The 25,894-nt window shown below is 35.2% G+C and overlaps 1 protein-coding gene across 3 annotated transcripts in view; it reads left to right on the top strand.

The window, feature by feature from the left end:
• The window catches only part of NUP153 (nucleoporin 153), a 71,560-nt gene that overhangs the window by 33,310 nt on the left and 12,356 nt on the right, over positions 1–25,894 (top strand). For all 3 annotated transcript variants that reach the window (XM_057698950.1, XM_057698949.1, XM_057698952.1), the window contains 13 exons: positions 4,437–4,553; positions 4,644–4,688; positions 4,798–4,854; positions 7,038–7,184; positions 10,025–10,080; positions 10,334–10,460; positions 11,732–11,869; positions 12,498–12,596; positions 13,618–13,705; positions 17,734–17,859; positions 19,644–20,261; positions 23,052–23,246; positions 24,880–25,761. In XM_057698950.1, coding sequence (XP_057554933.1) covers positions 4,437–4,553; positions 4,644–4,688; positions 4,798–4,854; positions 7,038–7,184; positions 10,025–10,080; positions 10,334–10,460; positions 11,732–11,869; positions 12,498–12,596; positions 13,618–13,705; positions 17,734–17,859; positions 19,644–20,261; positions 23,052–23,246; positions 24,880–25,761 — 2,695 coding nt within the window. The remainder of the gene's footprint in view (positions 1–4,436; positions 4,554–4,643; positions 4,689–4,797; positions 4,855–7,037; positions 7,185–10,024; positions 10,081–10,333; positions 10,461–11,731; positions 11,870–12,497; positions 12,597–13,617; positions 13,706–17,733; positions 17,860–19,643; positions 20,262–23,051; positions 23,247–24,879; positions 25,762–25,894) is intronic.

Raw genomic sequence — 25,894 nt, 5'->3', positions numbered from 1 at the left:
AGTCAGCCCTTCTTCCTTCTTACACCTTTGGCAACCACTGATCTGTTTTCTTTCCCTGTAGTTTTGTTTTTTTCTAGGGTGTCATAAATTTAATCATATACTGTGTAGTTTTTTGAATGTGGCTTACTCTGCTTAGCATAATGCATTTAAGATCAGTCTATATTTTCATATATCAATACTTAGTTCCTTTTTATTGCTAAGTTATAATAGTTTGTTTATTCCGCTCACCAGTGAAAGGATGCTTGGGTTGTTTCTAATTTTTGTCCGTTGTGAATAAAGCTGCTATAAACATTAAGTTGGACTGCTGAGTCACATGGTAAATATACATTAATTTTATAATAAACTGCCAAAGTGGTTTCCAAAATGGCTGCTACCACTTTGCATCCTCACCAGTATTGTTAAGTGTTTTCTGGTCAGCAGTTGTCATCAGCTTTTGTTTATTTTAGGCATTCTAATAGACATGTATGATAACTCCAACTCACTGTGGTTTTGCATTTCCCTAATGACTAATGGTGTTGAGCATCTTTGAATGTGCTTATTTACCATCAGTATATCTTCAGTGAAGTACCTGTTCACATCTTATTGCCCATTAAAGAAAAAACCTAAAAAAATTTTTTATTGAGTTATAATTTATATAGAATATTAGTTTTGGTGTACAACATAGTGATTTGACATTTGTATACATTATGAAATAACTGTAACAAGACCAGTTACCACCATCGCCAAAGTTGTTAAAATATTGACTATATGTTTCCTGTGTACATTACATCCCTGTGATTTATTTATTTTATAGCTGTAAGTGTACATCTATTAATCTCCCTCACTTACTTCGTCTGTCCCATGCCCATTTTTAAATGAGATTTTTTCTTATTAATGAGTTTTGAGAGTTCATTATTCAGTGTGTAAGATCTTTTTTGCAAATATTTTCTTCTATTCTATGGCTTGTCTTAATACCTTGTGGAGAAGTTTTTACTTTTGATGACATTCAGCAAATTGTTTTTTCTTCCTTTTATAGTTCATGCTTTTGGTGTCATATCTAAGAAGTTTTTGCCTAAGCCAAGATCACAGAGATTTTCTTCTGTTTTCTTTTAGAAGCTTTATAGTTTTATGTTTTAATTTAGACCTATAATTCATTTTGAGATAAAATTTTGTGTGTAGTGTGAGGTATGGGTCAAGATTCGTTTTTTTTTTTTTTTTTTTAACATATGAATGCCCATTTTTTCTAGTACTATTTGTTGATAAGACTGTACTTTCTCATTGAATTGTCTTTGCACCTTTTATGAAAATCAACTGACCATATATGTGGCTCTGTTTCTGAACTTTCTGTTCTTTTCCATTGGTGTGTGTGTGTGTGTGTGTGTGTCTCCTCTTTTGTCAACAGTATCCTTGTGTCTTGATTACTGTATCTTTATGGGAAGTCTTGAAATCAGGTAATCTGAGTCCTTCAACACCCCCCCCCCCGCCCCAATTGTTTTGCCTTTCCTAGGTCCTTTACTTTTTCATAATTTTAGAATTACCTTATGAGTTTCCACAGAATCTGCTGGGATTCTGATTGGGATTGCATTGAATCTAAAGATCATTTTGGGGAGAATATACATCTTAACAAAATTGAGTCTTCTGATCAGTGAACACAGTATGTCCCTCCATTATATAGGTCTTTTTATTTCTTTCATCATTGTTTTGTAGTATTTGTCACACAGACCTTGGACATATTTTGTTGGATGTATACCTAAGTATTTCATATTATTTGCTGTTAGTCAAGAATAAATAACCTTATATAGTCTATTCAGTAAATTGAATTCATAGTTAAAATACTTTCCACCAAAGAAATCTTCAAGCACAGATAGCTTCTCTGGCAAATTCTATCAAACATTTAGAGAAAAAATAGTAGCAATTTTATACAAACTTTTCCATACAATAGGAAGGCATACTTCCCAATACATTTATGAGACCAACATTACCATATTATTCAACCGGGCAAGGATATTACAACTCTACAAACCAGTATTTTTCATGAGTTACCTACATAAGCTCTCTCAAATATTTGCAGATTGCATCCAGTATATATATAAAGGATACTACCTTATGATAAGTGGCGTTTATCCTAGGAATGCAAAGTTGGCTAAACATTTGAAAATTAATGTGATCTACCATGGAAACAAACTAAGGAATAAAAACTGAATGAACATCTCCACAGATGCATAAAACACATTTGACAAAATCCAACATCCATTCATGATAAAAAGTTTTCAGTGATCTAGGAATAGATGGGGACCTCTTCAACCTGATAAATTTTATCTGTGGAAAACCTTTGGCACGTGTCATACTCATGGTGAAAGCTGATTATTTTCTTCCTAAGATCAGGAAGAGAGCAAAGGTGTCTGCTCTCGCTGATACTGATCAGTGTTGTGCTGCAAGTCCTAGCCAAAGCAAGAATACAGAAATACATGGCACCCTGATTGGAAAGGAAGAAATAAAAATTACTCCTATTCGTAGACAATGTGCTTATCTATTAACTACATAGAAAACCCAAAGAAATGCCCCAAAAAAGTTATCAGAACTTACAAATTATTTTAGCAAGGTCACAGAATAAAGATCACCATACGAAATCAGCTGTATTTACATACATATGTTAACAGAAATTGGAAATTGATAAATTTTTTTAAAACATCAATTTAAGGTAAATTGCATCATTCTATGCTTTGTCCTGAGAGTTACTTGAGGATCATAAAAGTCTAGTTTCGTGTGTATGTTGTCATGGTGCTTACATTACAGGTTTTGACCTTTTAAAGATGGAGGTGTAATAATACTTGAAGCCTGTAGGCTTTTGGAGAGGGAAATCCACTTGAAGATGCCAATCCATTATGTAGAAGTGACACAGAAGCGAGTGTATGTGGACTGTGTCTTGTCCTCAGTAGTTTCTTTCCTAAATACAGGATGCTCCTATATGTAATTAACAGTAACTATGAGCCTTATTTCCGAGTGTGTTGATCATAAAGGGCAATATTTTGTTACTTAAAGTGTTAACTGGATGTTGGAGTTACACAGGGAGCTTTTTCTAGAGCTTAAACTGGATCATATTACTCTTCTTCACAAAATTTTTACAGTTAAAATAGTTCAGCATGTAGTAGAAGATAAGGTGAGGCAAGCCAATGATTCACGCAGTAGTCCAAGTCGGAGTATATTTCTGCTGCTTCCTCCTGTATTCCTTGTATCAAGTCCTCTGCTTTTGATTGCTGAGTCCTGACATAGCCTTAGAATCCTTGTCAGCACAAGCTTCCAGCTGTTCATCATTGACATTTGGGGTTAAATCTATTTTGTATTCCTTTCCTAGGGTGTTAGAGCTGGGAGATATATTAATGATTCTCTAATTCAGTCCATTTTATTGATTAGTGAATCAAGTCCCTGAGAGGCCAGCAACCAGTAGAATCCAGTGACAGGACAGACTGTCGTGTTTTCCGCGAGGATTTTTATGTTGCCTCCTGTTTGCCAAAGCCTCTGGCGTGAACAGCAATCCTTAATGGTGTACCAAGTTCTTAATAAAACTAATGTAGGATATTGCTGCCACTCTGAAAATGAAATGACTATTTGGTATCAGATAGAGAAACATTATTTAAAGTAGTTACTGTGATTCAGTTTTTCAGATATTATGAGCTGTTTAAGAAAATGAGTTATATTTTGAATATGAGCATGTATCTTTTTTTATATTAAGCATTGCCAGACTACTTTGTTTTGCAGTAGCCACTTGGATGTGGGAATGTTGTAATACATTCATGACAAAAGGAAGTGTTTCTGTTAGAATTTGCAAACATTGCTTGTGTGTTAAAAGGTACATGTCTATTCTTTATAAGGATTTTTCCTTAACTCCAGTTTTAAGAAAGTTTAAAAGTCATTTATTAAGAAATAGCCTGAGTATTTAAAATTTTTCTTATGTTAAAGTTTGAGAAACAAGTCAGTTTAAAAATTTTACTTTCCATTGTAATAAGTCTATAGACTTGTTTAGCTATCTTGGATGTTAATATAGTCAAAAGTTATTTAATACCCAAAATAATTAATATTAATGCAATTCTCATTAGTGTTCTTTGACTTAAATATCAGGGATAAATTGATCAAGGGAATGCTAGAACTTTTTACCAGTTATCTCATTTTTCACATTTAGCATAGCTGGCAGGTCTTATCATAGCATGTGCTGTCTTATTTTTATCATTTTTTTTCTGATCGTAAAAGTAATTTCTCAGAGAATAGAATTTTCAATTAAGGCATAAAAAGAAAAAGTTGAACATGAGCTTAATGACACCACCCAGAGATAAATTGCTATTAACAGTTAATTTTATTTCACTTTGCACATTCATTCTGTTTTGTAAATATTTTCATTGGCTGACATATGTGCTTTAGAGTTTACAGTTCCAACAAATAACTCGAAGTTTACATTATAGGCACCAGTCAGAAGACAGATGAAAGCTAAGCAACTCAACGCACAATCCTATGGTGTGACTAGTTCAACAGCTCGGAGGATATTGCAGTCTTTAGAGAAGATGTCAAGCCCTCTAGCGGTAAATGTTTTAAATCACAATTAAATTCAGGAGTGTAGCAAAATTTGAGTTTAGCGAAGAATCTTAATTTTGTTATTTCACCATTAACAGGATGCAAAAAGAATTCCATCTGTTTTTTCTTCTCCTCTGAATTCCGTAAGTAGACTTTTAAATCTTTTTTAAGAGATATAGTTTTCTATATTGGTGATGAGAGTTGCAGTTTTTCAGTTTCCCATCTATTCTAATAGTACTTTATTTTTTTCAGCCTCTTGATAGGAGTGGAATGGACACCACCACAGATTTTCAAGCTAAAAGGGAAAAGGTAAGACTTCTTTAGCATTTATCTAAGGTATTAGCATTTTTGTATTTATTTTTAAATTGACAAATATATAAATTGAGTTGATGGTCATTAGGGAACATGTTTGAAAAAACATTTTTTTTACTTGGACATTGTAGCTCTTGTGAGGACCTTAGTACACACTATATGTAGTAGATGCGCAGTGAATATTTCTCAGTTATTGTTAGGCATTTCCATCTTCAGTTTCCTGGCAGTCTTTTTTTCTTTTTTTTTTTTTAATTAAATTTTTTTTATTGGGCATATAGGTGATTTACAATGTTGTATTAGTTTCAGGTGTACAGCAAAGTGAATCAGTTATACATATATCCACTCTTTTTTTAGATTCTTTTCCCATATAGGCGATTACAGAATATTGAGTAGAGTTCCCTGTGTTAATACAGTAGGTTCTTATTAGCTATGTATTTTATATATTCCTGGCAGCCTTTATGAGTAACTCTTACCTTTTGATAAATGAAAATAGTGAATGGAGCTTGACGTGTTTATTAATTAGAATTTCAATGAACTAAAGCCCTCATTGAATGTAATTAGTAAATTTTCCTCATAAACATTATGTCAAATTTGTTATGTGTGATGAGATTTCCAGTTGGTATATCTTCCATCAGTCAGCCAGGGTACTATTCCAAGATAGAGCTAATGAAAAATATAGATTATATCTTGATAGCCCTTTTTATTGTGTTCTGTTTGGTTAAAATTAGCTTTGGAGGTTACTGTGAGGGAAAAAATGCTTGTTAGGGTTAAAGAGGAGGTATTTTTTTTCATCTTTATTTGTGGCTAGTTAAATACCCTTCAGGGGAAGCAGATTCCCAGATGGTTACTTGTGAAAGCATTTATTATGACACCAAGTTCCCCCAGAAGTAATTGATTAAAATCATCATAAGTCTTTGAATTAATTGTGGGAACTGTATTCGAGATATTGGTAAGTTATAATTATTTATGCAGAAAAGAAAGCTTAATTGAGTTTTTTCTTGGGATAGCGTTGCTTCTCAATTTTCAATATTACCCAGACATTTGTAGTAAGGCAAGAGGGAATTCATTATTGGCTGCTGTGATGGGATTAATTTAAGCCATTAGCTGCTTTTCTGAGACTCGTTTGTATATCAGATTGTTTAAAAAGAAGTAAAATTTTAAAATTGTGCCATACGAGAAGTTCTCATCAATAAAAATTGTATTGATGGTTGAGTATAGTATCAGTAAAATTTTGATAATGGGTGCTAGGAGATATAAAGACCAGAATACAGTATCGTAGTTCAGGTTTCACGGTTGTGATCAGAACAGTTTACAAAATAGACTTTTTCATTGAGTTATAGGATCACATTTGTGATGAGGATTTAGGGAAGAGCTAGTAACTATACAGAGGCTTTGCCCTGGAGACCAGTGTTGTTCACAGCTGCTGCTGGCTGAAAGGACTGTATTCATAGTATTACAATCTTTGAACAGAGTAGAAGCTCTTGGCTTTATAGTCATCTTACACCAACAGGATTTTTACTGTTGCAGTGTACCAAAAGACTGTTGACAAAACACTTGTGTATTTAGATAACAAAGCCAGTTCATCTTAAGATTTGGAATTCTTCTGAGTGCTTTACTAATTAGATTTAAATTGTAAGACTTTTGGTTTGGTTTTTAAAATAACAATGGAGGAAAATTTACTTGGAGAGAGATTTGCTCACATTTTTAGCAATTAAAATATTTTCATAGCTAGTTAAAAAATACAGCTGAAGAAAGTGTAGGTAGTAACTTGCGGAAAATATGGCAAAATCAGTTATGGTTCATGTGTTTGAAATTCATCCTGTGAAAGCTTAGATTATTCAAAATGCTCTGCAGTAGTTTCCATTTTTTTGTGTGTCACGTGTGTGAAAAGTCATTAAGTCTAGAATAAAAGGCTATGAAACCATTTTGAAATTATATGTGTATATATAGGTATATGTCTAAATAAGTATATACATAAATTAATAATATAAATATAAATACACACATACACCCTGGTTCTTTCAGTTTTTCCTTTTAGTATTTGTTTGCACCCTCTGGGTATTTCTCTAGGAAATACTGATAGTCTCTGGGTTACATTAGCTATTGTCAAATAATTTTTAGTTCTGCATCGCTGGTATATGAAAATAAAAGTTTGTCTTTGATTTCTACCTATCTGTAAGGTGGACTCTCAATACCCCCCTGTTCAGAGACTCATGACCCCAAAGCCAGTTTCCATAGCAGCAAATCGAACTGTTTATTTTAAACCATCTCTGACCCCATCTGGTGAATTAAGGAAGACTAATCAAAGAATAGATAAAAAGCACAGTGTGAGTATGTGTTTATTTTCACTAGTCTTTGAACATTGATTAAAATGAATGTGAATAAATAAAGTACGAATAACTACTGTTGAAGTCTAGCAACTAGATAATGTATGAAGTTTGTGAATTAGTGGTGATTACAAATTGGTATGACTTTAAATGGTTGGCACCTTGGTCAGATTCTAAATTAGTGTTTACTATGTGTAGTAACACTAGTATATATTCATTGTTTAGATTAAATAATTTAGCCATACTAGCTTTATTTGTGTGTTTTGTTTATGTTGAACTGTTTGAAAATAAATTTCAGACATCATAACTTCACCCCAAAGTACTCTGGTATACATCTCCTATGTTATCATGTCTAAGGAAATTACTGTCAGTTCATTCCAAATAGTACCTAATATCTAGTTTGCATTCATATGTTTATAGCTGCTGCCCCCCCCCTTTTTTTTGCCACGCATTGCGGCTTGTGGGACCTTAATTTCTTGACCAGGGATTGAACCTGGGGCCCCAGTAGTGAAAGGCCAAGTCCTAACCACTGGGCTGCCAGGGATTTAATTCCTCGTAGGCACTTTTTTGAGCCAGAATCCAAACAAGTTTCACATATTACTTTTGGTTTTGTCTTTCTAGACCTCAAATCTTCACCCTTACCACATTGTTTTTGTTTTTAAATAACTTCTTTATTGAGATATAATTCACATACCTTGCCATTCACCTATTTATTTCAAGTTTACAGTTTAGAGGTTTTAGTATATTCACAGTTGTTTATCACTACAGTCAATTTTAGAGCATTTTCATCACCATCCCCTCCCCCTCACCCAGATCTCATATCCATTAGTAATCACTTCCCACCCCGACCCCTCCAGCCCTAGGCAACTGCTAATCTGTCTCTATAGATTTGCTTATCTGGTTATTTCATATAAATGAAATCTTAAAATAAATGATCCTTGGTGTTTGGCTTATTTCACTTAGCATAATGTTTTTGAACTTCACATCATATATCAGAACTTCAGTCCCTTTTGTGGCTGAATAATATTTCATTGTGTGGATATACCAATTTTGTTTACCCATTCATTAGTTGAGGGACATTTGGGTTGTTTTCATTTTTTTCAACTGTAATGAATACTGCTGCTGTGAACCTATGTGTGCAAGTTATTTTGTGGACATAGATATTCATTTCTCTTGGGTCTTATACCTTGGAGTAGAATTATTAGGCACGTTGGTATTTGAAAAGGCCACGTCAGTTGGTTTATAATATGTCTCGTATCCTGCATTTGTCTTTTCCTGTGTCATTTAGCTAAAGTGTATTTTTTTTTGTATTGACGTAGCACCTTTCTCTTTGTGCCTTTATGTTTAATCCCACTCAGTCATCGTAACAACTCAATTTGTTGAAAATTTTCAAACTGAAGTTTAAAGAATAGTACAATATTTAGCCATTCTCTTTAACTTGACTTGCCAATCTTTAATATTTTGTTATATTTGCTTTATCAAACTTTAAAAAAATGATTTGAACATAATTTTGGACTTGCAAGAAAAATCTTAAGAACTCCACATTTTACTACATTTCCTTTATCTTTTTCTGTGTTTTCTACAAACAAGGAATTTCCTCTCGTAACTGCAGAACAATTTACCCAAACCAGAAAGAAACTTGACATTGGTACAATACCATTATTTACAGATTTTATTTAGATGTCAGTTGTACCAAAAGAAAGAAAATGCAAGATCATGTCTTGCATTAAGTTGTCATATCTCTATCTCCTTTAGTCTAGAACAGATTTGGGGGGGGGGGGGGGAAGGTGTTTGTTTTTTGGTACTTCATAACATCGATAGAAGAGTACAAGTAAGTCGGGTGTTTGATGTTTCCTCATGGTAGGATTCTGGTTAGGTAGTTTTGGTAGTAATAGATCATGAGCTCTTCTCAGTATATCATATTAGAAAGCACGTTCTACCAGTTTCCCCCCATTCCTGACACTGTGAACACTAGTTAAAGTGGTGTCAATGGGATTTCTTCACTGTGAAGTTATTATTTTACCTTTTGTAATTAATAAGAAACTGAGAGTATAAATATCTTTTTCACCCACCAGTGTTAACATTATTGATGATATTTGCCTGAATCTATATTTGTAGATGCCAAATGGTGGTTTTCTAATTCCAGTATTTCTTCTACCTTTATGAAGTTGGTTTTCTACTGTAGGAAGTTTCCTTTTCTCTATTTATATATGTATTTCTCTGTATATTTAAGTCGGCATGAATTCTTATATTTGATAAGATTATAATCTTTTATTAGCATTATTTTGATGCTCATATTGTCCCATATTTGGCCTTTGAACTGACTCCTGTGTGTCCTTTTAATATTTCCCCATCATTTTTCGAGCCCTTAGTTGCTTTTTGATATTATAAAATAACCCAGGCTCATCTTCTGAGTTTTCAGCCCCAGTCCTGTAATCAGCCATTTCTCCAAGGAACCCTGATTCCTTTAGATGGAGGACCTCCTTAAGTTGCAGAGAATCACTTCAAAAGAAATAACTGTGTAAATATGATTACACATTTAATAGGCCATAATGAGAGCTAATTAAAAATATTTTTGTGGTTGCTAAGTGTATTAAATTTGTATGCTACTGTTTTGTTGAAAGGACAGCTGTGCTTAGTGGAGGTTTATATATATAATCACACTGTAACTCTTGGTCATCGTTCAGGAGAGAGGAGGATATAAGTCACAGATTTTAAGATTCATTAACTAAAAACCATCAAATTCCTAATTCTAAATATTAAAATTCACAGATAGACGGGTGGTGTTAAGAAAATTAAATAAGCAAGCATGTAAGTATGTTGTGTTCATTTTTTTCTAGACTGGATATGAAAAAAATATGACACCAGGACAAAAACAACGAGAACAACGAGAAAGGTAATGTCATCTTTATAGTAAAGCCTTTTCGTGTTTATTTGTAAACATCTATATAATTTGTATCTCCCTTTTTGAAGATTAAGAAGGTTGAAAGAATAACAACTTCACACACACATACAATCTGTCCGCTTTTAAAACCACATTCATCTGAACATCTGTTTTCTTAATTGTTCTAATTTTTAGGTATTCAATTACTTACGTTATGGACCAGAGTAATATATCATTTGTTTTAATTTTCTTTTTCTTTGCCTAGTGGCTTTTCTTACCCAAATTTCAGTGTGTCTGCAGCCAATGGTTTGTCTTCTGGAGTAGGTGGTGGAGGTGGCAAGATGAGGCGAGAGAGAACACGCTTTGTGGCATCTAAACCTCAAGAGGAGGAGGTAGGGTTATACTCTTAAAATGTATTTTGAGGTATCTTAATACCTTGAAGTTTATTATTAAAAGCTTTGGTGTGGTAGTGAGGGAGAGACCTGGAGGTCCCCTGGAGGCATAGGGTTTGGGGAGACCCAGCACAAGAATAATCTGCCGTTGAAACAGTTCCTTAAAAGTGTGTGTGTGTGTGTGTGTGTTAAACTATCAGGCTTCTTAAAACCACCTTCACTGTGACCTAATGTGATACCTTAAATTTCATGGGTATCACCGAAAAGCCATAATTTTTCAAAGAAGAGGATTGCATTTGAAATTATTTGACCCTTGAAATGATCTTGCCCACATCTGAAACATATAAATGGATTGCTACTCTATGTATTTGTCTCCTGTGCCTTTTCCTTCTTATAATTTGTGAAATTTATTAGTGTTGTGAAAGGTATCAGGTTTTCACTGTTACATATTTATCCAGTATGAAGATTCACCACAACCCATTCTGCACGGTACGTTTGGGTTGATTCCTAAACACGCTAATGTGAACATCTGTGCACATCTCCCTCAGTGCACATGCAGTACTTTCTCCAGGCTACATATATAGGAATGGAATTGTTGAATTATAGGGGATGGTACACGTCTTCCAATGTGTTAAATGTTGCCTTATTGGTCTTCAGGGTAGTTTTACAATTTAATACTTCCACGTGACAGTAGGTAGATGTTTTTTCTTTATTCTTACCACTAGTTGAGTTTTAAAATTTTTTACTAATATTATGAATGTGAAGTGGTATGCCATTGGATTGATTTGCATTTCCTTCTTTACTGGGGTGGAAAGACATATTTTTGTGAGTTTCGTGGCCATTTTGGATTTTCTCTTTATCCATTTTTTTCTGTTGGGTCATTTCTTTTATTAGGAAGAGTTCTTTATGTATTCTGAACATAAAAGTTTGAAAATGATAGGGACAAACTGAAGATTGGTCAGATACAAGCTCCTCCAGCATTAACAGAAGCAGAACTCTTTTTGTCTGGTCTAACCTGGGTCATTTGAGGCTAGCGGTGGTCTTTACTATATTGGGTTAAAAACCAAGGCAGTTCACCAGACTTACTGGTTCTGACGTTTATTAAATGCTTGTTTTACATGCCAAGACCAAAAGTGACTTTGTTTCATATTAATATAACAACTATGGTATGTTAATTTTTTTCTCATATATCAGTTCTACCTGGAAATAAGTAGAGACAGAAGAATGACACGAAAGATGAAATAATCATTATAAAACGTGTTGTGTTTTAGGAAATGGAAGTACCAGTATTACCGAAAATCTCTCTACCTATCACCAGTTCTTCACTGCCTACCTTCAATTTTAGTTCTTCTGTGATCACAACTTCCTCTCCATCACCCATTAGTCCTTCACAATCATTAACAAACAAGGTAAAAAACCATTGTACCAATAGAGGTGATTTTTGGTTTTTCTTATTCTTTATTTTTAAAAAAGCTAATCTGTTTAAAGCAGTGATTAATTTTCACTATGGAAATTAACAACTCAGTAATATGAGAAAAATGGAAATACTGTTTTACTTTTTTAAAAATGTACATCATAATGGGAGCATTCTTCAATTCTTATGAATACATTAGAGGAAGGATTGATTATAAGTTTGTTTCCAAACAATGTTTCCAGTTTATGTTTTTGTGTTTTTGGTAAGAATGGATTTATGTTTTTATTTCTCAAGTAGGATTAACATCTTTCATCTGCTCCTGCAATTTTTTTGCTTTTTTCCTGAGTTTTACTTTTTCTAAACATATTCTTATAGATGTTATTTTTCTACTTTAGATAAATATCTCCCTCTAAGATCACATATATTCCTCTTCTAAGAGGAAGCAAGATCTTACAGCAGTTAACTGTTAAGTAGTTTTCGGAAGTTAAAAAGTGATTTTTAAATTTAAAAGGGGAAAAAATTGCTTTTGGCTTCTTTGTAATAGTTAATATGCTATTTTATTGTTAATTTCTTTATCTGAAAAGCTCTTTTTGTATCATTTCTTTAATAATTTGGAAAACTAGGTACAAATGACCTCTCCAAACAGCACTGGCAGCCCTTTGTTTAGATTTTCATCTCCAATTGTAAAATCTACTGAGGCAGATGTACTACCTCCATCATCTGTAAGTAGCAAGCAAGGAATATTTCATCTTTATTGATTCAGAGGCATACTGTATTTTTTAAGTCAAATCCTAGATGCCATTGGTAGTAAGAAATACCATTTTTCGCACCAAAAAAAATTCCAGTGTACAGAAAACTTTGAACACATATATAATTTTTTCATTTATATGTATATATAAGCATTTTCTCATGTACATTTGAATGTTAAGATGCAGACATCTTGGTACCTTTAATACTTTTCCATGTATCCCCTAAGTAAAAGGATATTCCTTTGCATACCAACAATTATCCTATCGAAGAAATGTAACACCATATAATAGTAACGTAGTGTTCGTGTTCAGATTTACCCATCAGCCCCAGACTGTCCTTTAATTGCTGCTTGTTTCTCTTGGTCCTGGATCCAGTTATGATTAGGACTAATCAACTAAGTCATATTGCATTTAGTTAACATGTCTCTTGAATTGACTTTAATCTAGAAAAGATTGAAAGTTGAAAGTTTTCATGTCCCACAATATGTATTTGTCTCTTTCATAATTAAGAATAAATATTTTGAGTGAGAATAATAAGTTTAATGTTCGAGTTGCCCCACCCGTATTCGGTGTGTGTATCATTTTAACATATTACCTTCTGTTTTTCTTTGTATCCTTGTTTTCTGTCACAACTAGATGTTCCAGATCATTTTGTAACTTCCCTTCCTGAAATCCACTCATTGTCCTTTAAGTCTCTTAGTTTTTATTAGGAAATGGCATTTAGAAATCCAGAACTGGGAGTTACGAACATATTATTATTTTATGTATTGCTTTGATGAAAAAATGCTTCAGAAATTTAAAATGCTGTTTTTAAACTGTGACACACCATTCATTATTAAGAAGCACACCAATTTTAGAGATTTAAAATAGAAAAAATGGTGAATCTTAGAATATGTGAAATTTAGTATATTTTTTTGACTTGGAATAAAATAGAGCTTTGTATTTGATAATTGTTTGAAGCTAAATGGACAGTTGACACCTTCTCTCTCTACAGATTGGATTTACATTTAGTGTGCCTGTGGCAAAAACAGCCGAACTTTCTGGCTCTAGTAGTGTTTCAGAACCAATTACAAGTAGTCCAGGTAAGAAAAATTTTCTCATAGAATTTTACATAAAAATGCACTAGGTTAATATTTCAAATTATTTCTTTTACTTTTGGCAGTTCTTGTAAATGCTTTCGAGTACAGCTAGCTCCCTAAATGTGAATAGCTATAGTTTGGTTGTGAAAGGTAGGGTCGGTCACAATAGCAAATTTATCCACTGTCTTTGTTTAGTGAAAATAAAGTGACAGTTTATTATAAATGAAATCTCATTATAAGAAGTTCAAGGGTGGTCTACATTGTAATTACAGTAGATTCCGTCTCTAGGTTTACTCTTGAGTTCACAAGCGTTTTTATGTGTGAGGGTTGTGCTGGCCTCTGCAGATAGTGATACATGATTTCAAAACTCAGAAAAATGGGTGTAATTGAGGGAAAGAAATAAGTATTCAGATAATTAAACCATAGGATTTTGCTGTGGTGGTGGCGGCTTCCTTTCAAGTACTGGGTGTCTGGGAAATGAATCATGTAGGCTGAGTTACTCAGGTCAAGAATTCTGAGCAAGGTCATTTCACCCAACAAAAAGCAAATGCAAGAGAACAAGAGGAAAAGCATGACAATTTGAAAATTGCAAATAATTTGTCATGAGATTGAGAGGTAGCTTTAATTTCTAAAAATTCTCGAATGCTATGCTCAAGAATTGGATTTTAATCTGAATGTGGTAGGAAAACAGTGGGTGGTTTTTGTATGGGGGTGAGATGGTGCCTTGGAGTTAACAGCAGTGTGTTGAGTGGGGCTGTGGGCGGGAGTGGGGTATTATAAGCTGAGACATCAATTAAGGGGGCTGTTGCCTTATTCAGAAGTGTTTCCTTGACTGTCTGCTGAGTTTGGGAATTTTTAAAAACTAGATCCTCTCTCAAAAGATAGATTTAAAGAAATATTGAAGAGCCAGGACCTGTAAGTTAAGAAAGTTTTTGGCTTTGGATGGTCTGGAAGACAAGAGCATAGGTTATGAGAATGGCACAAAATAAGAATTTGACTGTTTGCAGTCCTAATTTTTATTGAATAAAAGTCCTGTGTAAGAGAAAGTAACAAGCACATTTCACATGTTCTTAGCAGATGATTTTTTTTTTTTAATTTAATGTTACTGTGAATTCAAGAAGAATAAACCTATTCAAATTTCATTTTCATGCCTGATTATGAGGAAAAGTCATTAAAGTTCATTTTTACTAATGGTAACTGAGTAACAGCTTGTTAAAACAACTTTTATGTTTCATTACATCTGGGTAAATTACCCAGATTTTTAAGGAGTTTATTATGAGTGGCATTTGTAGAATTGTGAGAATTGTTCTTACATTAACACCTCTGTTTCTCACCATTTCTGTCATTAAAAAGCTGGTTGAAGATGTGGAAGTCATGATTAATTACTCTATGATGGAAGCTAATTTTCCCATTATCTTCTTTTCCCATCTCTTTGAGTACACTTCAGGAAATCCTTAAAATTTACCTTGTTACTAAAAGCAATTCAATTTTGATTATAAAGGAAGATAGAATGTGATAAAGTATTAAAAGCCTATTTTTCTTTGTTTTGACACAGTTGTAAGAGGTAGGTATGGTGTTTTGTCTTGCACATTTTTATTATTGAGGTGAAATTGGACATAAGATAAAGTTAATCATTTACAGGGAGCAATTGCGTGGTGTTTAGTACGATCACAGTGTTGTTGTAAGCACCACCTCTAACTAGTGCCAGACATTTTTATCACTCCCAAAAGGAAACCTATACCCATTAACCAGTTTTTCCCCGTTTCCCCTCCCCCCGCCTGCTGGCGGCTGCTAATTTGTGTTGTGTTTCTATGTATTTACCTGTCCTGGAATCATACAATGTGACTTTTGCATCTTGCTTCCTTCACATCCTGTTTTCAAGTTCATCTGTGTTGTAGCATATGTCATTACTTCATTCCTTTTATGGCTGAATGATATTCCAGTCTGTGGATAATACCATAATTTATCTGTTTATTTGTTGCTGGACATTTGGATTCTTTCCACCTTTTGGCTATTGTGAATGGTGTTGCTGTGAATATGCACGTACTTGTATTTGTTTGAATACTGGCTTCAGTGCTTTGGAGTATATACCTAGGAGTGGAGTTGATGGGTCAAGTGGTAGTCCTATATTTAACTTTTCGAGGAACTACAAAACTTTTCTTAGCAGCTGGCCCATTTCACATTTCCACCAGCAGGATTCAAATTTCTCCATGTTCTCACCATGCTTATTATTTTCCATTTTTTGATGATAGCCATCCTAGTGGGTATGAAGTGACGCTTTACTGTGGGTTTGATTTGCATTTATTTCCCTAAGGACTAATGGTGTTTAGCATCTTCAGGGAAGACTTATCGCAGGGCCAAGCAAGGAGAACGTGTGGCTCGTACTTAAAAAAAAAACCTGAACTCCTGTTCAGCATCTTCTCATGTGCTTTTTGGCCCTTTACATATCTTCTTGGGAGAAATGTCTGTTCAAGTCTTTTGTCCATTTTTAAATTAGTTTGTCTTTTTGTTGCTGAGTTGTAAACATTTTTATATAGTCTGGATACTAGATCTTTATCTGGTATGTGATTTGCAGATATTTTTTCCAATTCAGTCTTGTCACTTTCTTGGTAATGTCCTTAGATGCACAAAGATTTCTAATTTTGGTAAAATTCAGTTTTTTTCTTTACCTGTGCTTTTGGTGTCATATCTAAATTCATTGTCAAATCTGTGGTCATGAAGATACACCTCCTGAGTTTTCTTCTGAGAGTTTTATGGTTTTAGTTCTTAGGTTTTGGTCATTGAATTGATTTTTTGTGAGGTAAGGGTAGGTAGGGTTTTTTGAATTACTTTACCCACTACTTTTAAATTGTCAAGCACTTAAGAAGAAAAACCTGGTTATTTATATTTTATTATAGAAAATTTCAAACATTCTCAAAAGTAGAATAGTAGACTGAGTCCCCATATGCACTTTACTGAGCATGTGTCATTTTTATGACCAATTTTGTTTCTCTCTCCTTCCTTCCTTCCTTCTCTCCTCACACACATAAACATGCCTATCAGGTAATTTTGAAACAATCCCAAACCTATTTCATCTGTAAACAGAAACATTCCCCCTTAAAAATATAATGACAAAAGGATTATCATAGTTACAGTATAGATCTCTTATTTTAAGTATTCTGATATGGTATGTTTTTTTTTGCAAGTTTGGGAAATAATAAAAAGTAAAAGCATTACTCTTCAGATGTAATCAGTGAAAATCATCTGGGCTTTCTGACCTACACTTTCCCATACCTATGCTTCTAAGAAGGATTTTTGTGGCTGCGTAGCATTCCATCATGTCAGTGTTCTGTAATTTATATAGCTAGCTGCTTTGTATTTATCATCTAGGTTTTCAATATAATAACTGAAAGATATTTCCAGTCATAGGATGAATTTCTAGAAATGAAATATTTAGTTAAACATTAATTTTTAAAGGTTTTTTTTTTTAAGTCTGTGTTATAAATTGCTGTGTAATCAAATACATATTTCATGCAGTGTTTGAGCTTTTGCCCCAGTTGCCATATCCTCTCCAGAGTTTCAGTTTGATTTTCTTGATTACTGGTGAACTCATTGGATAACAATTGTAGATTATATATAATTTATATATTTTTTGTGCTTTTGGAGGAGGGAGATGTATAGTATGGGAAATAGTATTTTTGCTTCCTGTAATGGCAAGTTAACCCTGTACTTCTTTTGTTTCATTTTGTTTTTTTGTTTGTTCTTTTGGCTGTGTCGGGTCTTAGGTGCAGCATGCAGGCTCTTTGTTGTGGCGCTCAGGCTTTTCTCTAGTCATGGTGTGCAGGTTTTTCTCTCTAGTTGTGATTCACGGGCTTAGTTGCTCTGCAGCATGTGGGATCCTGGTTCCCCGACCAGGGATAAACCTGCGTCCCCTGCATTGGAAGGCGGATTCTTCACCACTGGACCACCAGGGAGGTCCCAAAATATCTTTTTAATACATGTAACTTGCTTTTTCTTGGCATAATATCTTTTACAATTAAAAAAACTTACAGCTCAAGATATCACTGCAGTGAACAGTACAAGCTGTAAGAAGAAGCCAGATGAAGATTGTGAGGGCTCTTTCAGACCTGCAGAAACCCTGAAAGAAGGAAGTGTCCTGGATGTTCTGAAGAACCCTGGTAAGATAATGGCTACCCTTGAGATAATCTAAAGTCTTAATTACAAAATCGTGATCTCATCTTAATAGCATTTGTTATGCTTTACTGTACTTCAGGCTTTTAAAATATGATGTCTAGTTTGATAGGAGTTTGGCTTTTGAATGTAGATGTAGTCAGATGTAATTTTTTTAGGTGGAAGACCTTAGAAACTCATTTCTTTAGAATTCAAGGACTCTGCATTAAAATGGAATCTCTAAGGGGCAAGTTTAGAGGGAGAAAATGTGAATTGTCTGTTAATAGAGATGGGCCAATAATTGGGAAAAAGGAAATAAACCTGATGATATACCTGGACATCTCTCTCTGAGAGCATTGAACTGCCTTGTTCTCAGATTATTCCCCAGTTGTGGTTATATATATAACAAAGCCAAGTGAAAAGGAAACATTTGCTGATTGTAACACACACATGCGAGCACGCACACAAACGGGATAGTACTCACTTCAGATGAAATAAGATATGAATACTAGTGGGTAATGATTTGAAGGTGATGAATAGAAGTCCTCAAATAGGAATAGGTTTTCAGTTTGAAAATCAAAGAAGATAGCATAATTCCAATTATTAGAAGAATATAAAAGTGCTTATAAGGTAATCTAGTAGCTCGGAAAGAATTTAGATTTATCTAGCACGTGTTCATGTATAACTAAATAGGAGTTTCAGTAATAAGCTTGGCTGCTACAACAAGATTTAGAGGGATTAGGTTTTTTCCCATTTTATAGATGAGTATACTGTCTACTGGAGTCTCAATATAGACCGTTTTATGCAGTTATGGGCAGGACTCCAGAATGCCTGTGTTAGGATGAACTAAGTGGTAGTCAGCATCAAATGCATATAGTTTATCTTTATAGAAGTTACACTTTGTATTCATAATACCTTCTCCTCCCCTCTTTTAAGCTGTTTTTTTTAATAGCAGAAATTTGAAGGAGTTATATGTTCTTTTGAGGGAAATCAGGAAAATCCAAAAAAAGTGGGAGGAAAAGAAAACTGTACCACCTTGACATGGTTACTGTTAAAATTTTGCCAACCTTAGTGACTCAGGTTAATTAAGAGTAACTGAAGTATGTGGGATTGTTTTGTCTTTAGGCAAAAAATAGCTCTACGCTGGATTATTTCTTGGTACCAGTAGAAAACCTCTTAACAACCTTCTGTATCATCTTCCCCCGATTTTCTTTTCCTTTGATACTAAAGGACAGAGAAACAGGTGTCTTTTTGGTGTATGTAAAATAAAAGTTAATTAGTCCAAAGTAAAGGATTGAAAGGTCATTTCTACAAATAATGTGTAGTCTGAATCAATTCAGTGATATCAGTTTTGGTAGCACAAAGACTTTTTCTCATTATTTCATGGGTTTTTTTTTTACGTGCATACCTTAATTAAGTCTCAAATTAGGTATTGGTTGAATTACAGTAAACAGATTCCTAGAGGAAGATGATATACTGTAAACAAAACATCTTTTGTAGACTTTTAACTAGGTCTGTCTCTTATTACATGATTAGTACTAGAAGTATAGCTTAGGTGGAAAATAGCTCTTAAGTAGTCCATCTTGGATTGTAATAACTCTGTAATTAAGGTAAAAATGTTTTCTACCTGTAATAATATTTTTATTGTTAATTTTTATTGTTATTGCTATTACTATATTATTATGTTAATATAATTAATATTTATTAATGATTAATAAATAATAGGGAAGCTTTCTAATCAAAACATTACCTTATCTTTTCTTTCCCACCCCCCTCTTTCCCCGAACTGTAGGTTTCACATCACCGAAGGCAGATTCTCTTGCTGTTCAACCTACCACCACAAGCCCGGTAGTTTATACAAGACCAGCAATAAGTAGCTTTTCTTCTAGTGGAATCGGGTTTGGGGAAAGTTTAAAAGCTGGGTCATCCTGGCAGTGTGATACTTGTCTACTCCAGAACAAAGTTACAGACAACAAATGCATAGCGTGTCAAGCAACAAAATTGCCACCCAAAGATACTGCTAAACAGACTGGAACTGGGACACCAAGTAAAAGTGGCAAGCCAACTCTTTCTGCACCAGGGACAGGCTTCGGAGACAAATTTAAACCAGCAGTAGGAACTTGGGATTGTGATACCTGTTTAGTGCAAAATAAACCTGAAGCGATAAAATGTGTAGCTTGTGAAACACCGAAACCGGGAACTGGTGTTAAGCGAGTCCTTACGTTGCCAGTGGCTTCAGAAAGTGCTGTTACTGTGGCTGCTTCCTCCTCCAGCTGCACTGTGACCACTGGTGCCTTAGGATTTACAGATAAATTCAAAAGGCCCGTGGGATCTTGGGAGTGTCCGGTGTGCTGTGTTTCTAATAATGCAGAAGACAATAAATGTGTGTCCTGTATGTCTGAGAAACCAGGTACGTTAATGGCTGTTTGGAATAATTTTGCTCATTACTTTAATAGAACATTTTAATTTATTTTCTGTAAAACAGCTAAGAATAACCTCAGTATCTTAGATATTTCAGGATAAGCATTTCCTCATACGTCTTAATTTTTCTAAACTGTTTTGAGATTAAAGTGACTTGCTTGGGACTGGAACTGCATGTTCTCTTAGGAGAGGCTGTGTGTTAATCAGTCCAGCATTTGCTTTGACCTCTCTTTTGTATGCACTTTTACCAAACTTCTGGCTCTTCATGATCATTTTCAAAGTTGGCTAATATAGATGCAAAGGTCTTTGAACGGGGCAACCTTTCGCAAACCTTTATACAGAATAAAATATTACTTTGTCTCTTTTCCTCTAAGTAGAAGTGAGGATGGCTAGTGGTCATTTCCACAGCTGGTATCATTAAGGGGTAGATGATATTGTGTTGTGAGAGGCTGTGGCTGAATGTTAATGGTGATACCTGTACCTCTTGAGTGCTAACTGCCAGAGATATTGCAGTGATCATAAACTACGGAATCATTCATGAAAAAATTCTGTTAGGCAACCAGAAAAACGGAGTTAGAGTTGAGTTTTTCCTGTGTCTGTTCTATCTTGAAAGTTATGAAAGATATGCATTAATCTTTAATTCATTTGGAATTAATTCACTTGACTCTTTGCTGTTTTTGTAATGCTATTATATAATTATTTGGTACAGATATATGGTAACATGGATACTAAATAAAACATGGTATGAGTATCCTGGGAATTATACTTCCTATTTTTATTGCATTATTCATGGATGCGTGGTTTTGCGTCTGCAGTGGAAAGCTCTTGAGTTAATAGCCCAGATCCCTCTCTTAACACAAAGGGTGAGCCATATTTCTGATTCCTGCTAGACATCTCTGCAAGTCTAAGACTTCAGAATCTTTATTCTGAAATAGCTTTCTCTTTCCATCTGGCATTCTTACTCTTCCCCTTAACAAAAAAAAAAGAAAGCAAGCAAGAAAGTAATCTCTTGATGCCTGTAAGAAACTGAAATTAATTCTGAGTTGATGGGTCAAACTTGTATTTTTGATAAATCACCTGGTGGCTTTTTGGAGGATAGATTTGAACGCAACAGAATTTGGAAACCAGAGGACAGATTAGGAAGTTGATCAGTAATGTAGGCAGAGATAGTAGTGATATGTACTAATAAAATCAGATGGGGGTATAGAATAATTTACAGTTGAAGATATGTTGATTTCAAGCTGCTGAAGTTGACAGATACGTGAGGCCTTTGGATATACTGATAATGGACCCTCTGGACTGGGGATACAGATTGGGATTCATTGGCCCATAGTTTTCAAATAAGTGATGGGAGTAGAGGTGATGTAAGATGAGCGAGCGGAGCAAATAGAGAAGACAGCCTAAAACAACTCCGCTAACTTAAGAGAGTAGCAGAAATAGAACTTTGGAACAGTTAATCCTTTAAAGGAATATCCAGAGAGGAAAAACAAAAACCACGTGGTACTGGTTGCTTCTTAGGATGGATTTCAAGGGAACAAAACCAGAGGTCTCAATAATCAAGCAAGAGATGAGGGGGCTTGAACCAGAAGAGCAGTAGGGGGGTCAGAGAAAGAGAAAGATAGATTGGAGAGATATGTAAGGGAAGAGTTGTCATCTAGCCAAGGTAGCCAGGTGGATAGTGTAACTGCCAACAAAGAGATACCACAGGGATGAAACCCAGAAGTCTGGATCTTGGGTACGGATGGGAAAGATTTCATTGGTGATTAAAACTGTCAGAGTAGATGAGAGCTCATGAGAAGGGCAATGTACCAAAATTAGCAAAATTTTATTGGCAAGATGGAAGAGAACATACCAGTAAACAACAGAGGAGGTAACTGGGAGAAGTGATGACAGTTGGAGGACATTTAGAGAAGTGGGGGTACCACAATGAATGGCTCCACTCTCAACACTCTGTTTCTTCACGCAGCTGTGCCTTGCTGAGCCATCCTTCCTGTGCCGCTGCCTCTCCCCACAAAATTGCTAGTTCTGCTTAAAAATGTAAATTTCACCTCTGTGACTCTTTCTTCTGTCCCATAGTAATTTCTTCTCTCTACTCTTGTTTAGGTCATTTATCACTCTCCATCTTAGTGATGGTGCTGCTATGCATTTATGTTTGTTTTACTTTTCCCCCTTTTAGACCAGAAACACCTTTAGAAGTTAAGCAACATTTTATTCATCCTGATATCCCCAGAACCTAAGGACATTATGGCACTTAATAAATGTCTGTTAAATGACTACCTTATAACACAAGTGCCATGAACGTAGTAGTAGGTGGTGTGGAGTTGAATTGCAAAGTGGGTAATAGAACACTTCTATGCAAAAATGATCATTTCAAAATCAGAGGTCTGTGCTTTGAAATCATGAAATTAATGTGGCCTGGACTGTGTATTTGATGTATTAGGCTATTGCCTACAGTTAATAACTTATGTTTTATAAGTCTGTGGTTGTAACAAAATTTGACAAAGATTATTCAGGAAAATTTAGCCTTTTAGGCTCTGATTTGTGAGCATGATTTTTAAAAACCATGAGGTTGAGAGGGGGCTCATCGCTGAGCAAGGTGAGTGTGAGTTGCTCATTTATAAGATTAAAAGAAGTGTTAACAATGTGAGGTTTAGATTTCTGGCATTTTCTCTATCTTAATAGGAAACACTGGTAAGAATAGTACAGTTAGACTTAGTGGTGTCGTTGAGATCTTGACATAATGTAAATTAGAATTTTTCTGTATTCCTCCATTTTTTAGGAAGTTCAGTACCTGCTTCAAGTAGCAGCACTGTCCCTATCTCTCTGTCGTCTGGAGGCTGCCTAGGACTGGACAAGTTCAAGAAACCTGAGGGAAGCTGGTACTGTGACGTGTGCCTAGTGGAGAATAAAGCAGATTCTACCAAATGTGTAGCATGTGAAAGTGCAAAGCCAGGCACAAAGTCTGAGTTTACAGGTAAGATGTTGGTAAAGCGCCTCCTTAGATTACCACTTTAAAGTGAAAAATTTGCGAACAGCTTTGGTTTTAAAAACTTTTCATTCTCTATTGAAAATTCATGTAAAATGAGGTATTGTCCTGGACTTTTAGCTCATATCTCTCTCTGAATTGGTGTACAGTCGAATTGTTGCTAGTTAGAAGTGAACATAAGTACATTTTCTATTCTGTTTTCATTTGAGAAGGAAATGCTGGTTGCAGCCCACTGAATTAATTATGGCTAAGGGGATACAACTGGTTTGAAAAAAACACTACCTATGGGTCTTAGAAGATCACTAAAGCTCCTTCTGTAGCTGCTACCTGATGGTCCCTTTCCCCTTTTCCCCGCCTGTAGTATGGTAATCACCATACCTTTAAACCTTCCTTTTGAGGCAGAGGTGATAACTAGTTAATTATTGTCTTTGGCACCTTTATTTTTAGCTTTCTGTCTGATATCATTTAAGGTATTTTAGAAACCATGTGGATAACGATTTCCTTTTGAGGTTCAGATACAGTTTTTCAAATAAGTTTCTTAAGGAAAGAAAGTCAGGTGGCTAATCATTAAAGGGGAAAATCTGAAGACAAGCACTTTTTACAAGCCCTTGGCCACCACTTGTCTTTGTTTACATGTAGGTAAGCATAGTAATGGATAAACAAATACCTTGGCACCGTTTAATGATTTTTGTGTTGAGCCATTCAGGTGCTTCATTTCTAGTTTATTCCACTACAGAGAAGCATTCTGAAACCAAGACTTTGATCTCGTCAATATAGTATTTTAATTTTTTTAAACACTGCTTCCACTCATATAATTCTGGTTCTTTGATGCTAAAAATTTTAATTTTTAAGTAAACAGCACATCTACTCACAAGATTTAAAAAAGCAAATTGTGATGGGGTTCACAGCAAAAAGTCTGTCTCTTGTCCCCATTGGCTCATTTTCCATCCTTCCTGCCCCACCAAAGGTAATTGCCGTCTATGGTTCGTTTCTTGTATCTCTTTCAGCATTTCCTTATGCACATCACAAGCAAATATGCTTCTATTCTCTATGTTCTTATTTCTCTCTACCTTGTTAGAAAAGGTTGTATACCACACTGCCTTTCTGCACCCTTGACATTACCACAGATTAGCTTGGACATATCTTAGTTCTTCATTTATAGCTGCCTGGATTGTGTATGGCATTTTGCATATCTATGAGTTTATCATTCAAATAAAGACTCAGCTGTAGATTTGCTGGGTCAGAGGGTACCTATGTGTGTAGTTTGGGGTGAATATTGACAAGCTGCTTCCCACAACTTTTGTGCTGATTTATACATCCACCTGCTGTGTTTGTCACTCGTAGTCTCATCATCAACACTATTTTATCAAGCTTGTTTGATCTCTGCAAATCTGGTAGATGAAATGTGGCACGTCAGTGTAGTTGGGAAGATCGAAATGGGCTTCTTATGCTGAATCTGGGCAGCTTGGTTCATCTTTACTGCCATTGTTAAACTAATACTCTTCTAAGTAGGCCTTTTCAGAGTTGTCCTATGTCCCTCTACTTTACTTTTCAAGGTTGATGTTTTGTGTGAGAGAAGAATATTAACTCAGTGTCTTGGTGGTGTCTCATGTTTTTGAAGGCTTTGGCACATCTTCCTCATCTTCGAACCCAGCAACCTCATCCTTCAAATTTGGTATCGCATCATCCTCTTCTGGGCCTTCTCAGACTTTAACAAACACTGGAAATTTTAAATTTGGAGATCAAGGAGGCTTCAAAATAGGTGTGTCATCAGATTCTGGGTCTGTAAACCCCTTGAGTGAAGGCTTTAAATTTTCTAAACCAATAGGAGATTTTAAATTTGGAGTTGCATCTGATTCTAAACCTGAAGAAGATAAAAAAGACAGTAAAAATGATAATTTTAAGATTGGACTTTCTTCTGGTTTAAGCAGTCCAGCTTCTTTAGCTCCATTTCAGTTTGGGGTGTCTAGTCTTGGGCAGCAAGAAAAGAAAGAAGAACTGCCTAAATCTTCACCTGCAGGCTTTAGCTTTGGTTCGGGTGTCATTAACCCTCCCCCTGCTGCTCCTGACACTGCAGTGACCTCTGAGAGCAAGAGCAGCTTCAGTTTTGGAACCATGGACACCAAGAGTGTCTCAGTGGCTCCTTTCACATGTCAGACGTCAGAAGCAAAGAAAGAAGAAACACCTGCCACCAAAGGAGGGTTCACTTTTGGCAGTGTGGACCCTGCCCCCCTGCCATCTGCCTCATTGTTTGTTTTGGGAAGGACAGAAGAGAAACAGCAAGAGCCTGTCACTTCTACGTCTCTAGTGTTTGGGAAGAAAGCTGACAGTGAGGAGCCAAAGTGTCCACCAGTGTTTTCCTTTGGGAACTCAGAGCAAACCAAAGACGAGGGTTCTTCCAAGTCGACCTTTAGTTTCAGTATGACCAAACCATCTGAGAAAGAATCTGAACAGCCAGCAAAGACCACTTTTGCTTTTGGAGCTCAAACCAGTACTACAGCTGGTAAGTATTAAACTTTCCTTTCTTTTTTTTTTTTTTAACAAGGTGTTGACAAATGCAGCAAGTCAGGGAATGGTTTATACTGGACATAGTTGAGAGAGTACCAGCAACAGAACTCTCTGGGAAGGAGCTGAGG

The sequence above is a fragment of the Hippopotamus amphibius genome, chromosome 11 (genome assembly GCF_030028045.1).
Source record: "Hippopotamus amphibius kiboko isolate mHipAmp2 chromosome 11, mHipAmp2.hap2, whole genome shotgun sequence".
NCBI classification, from domain to species: domain Eukaryota; kingdom Metazoa; phylum Chordata; class Mammalia; order Artiodactyla; family Hippopotamidae; genus Hippopotamus; species Hippopotamus amphibius.
Note: the sequence above shows the minus strand (reverse complement) of the source record. Positions and strands in the feature narration are given on the sequence as shown.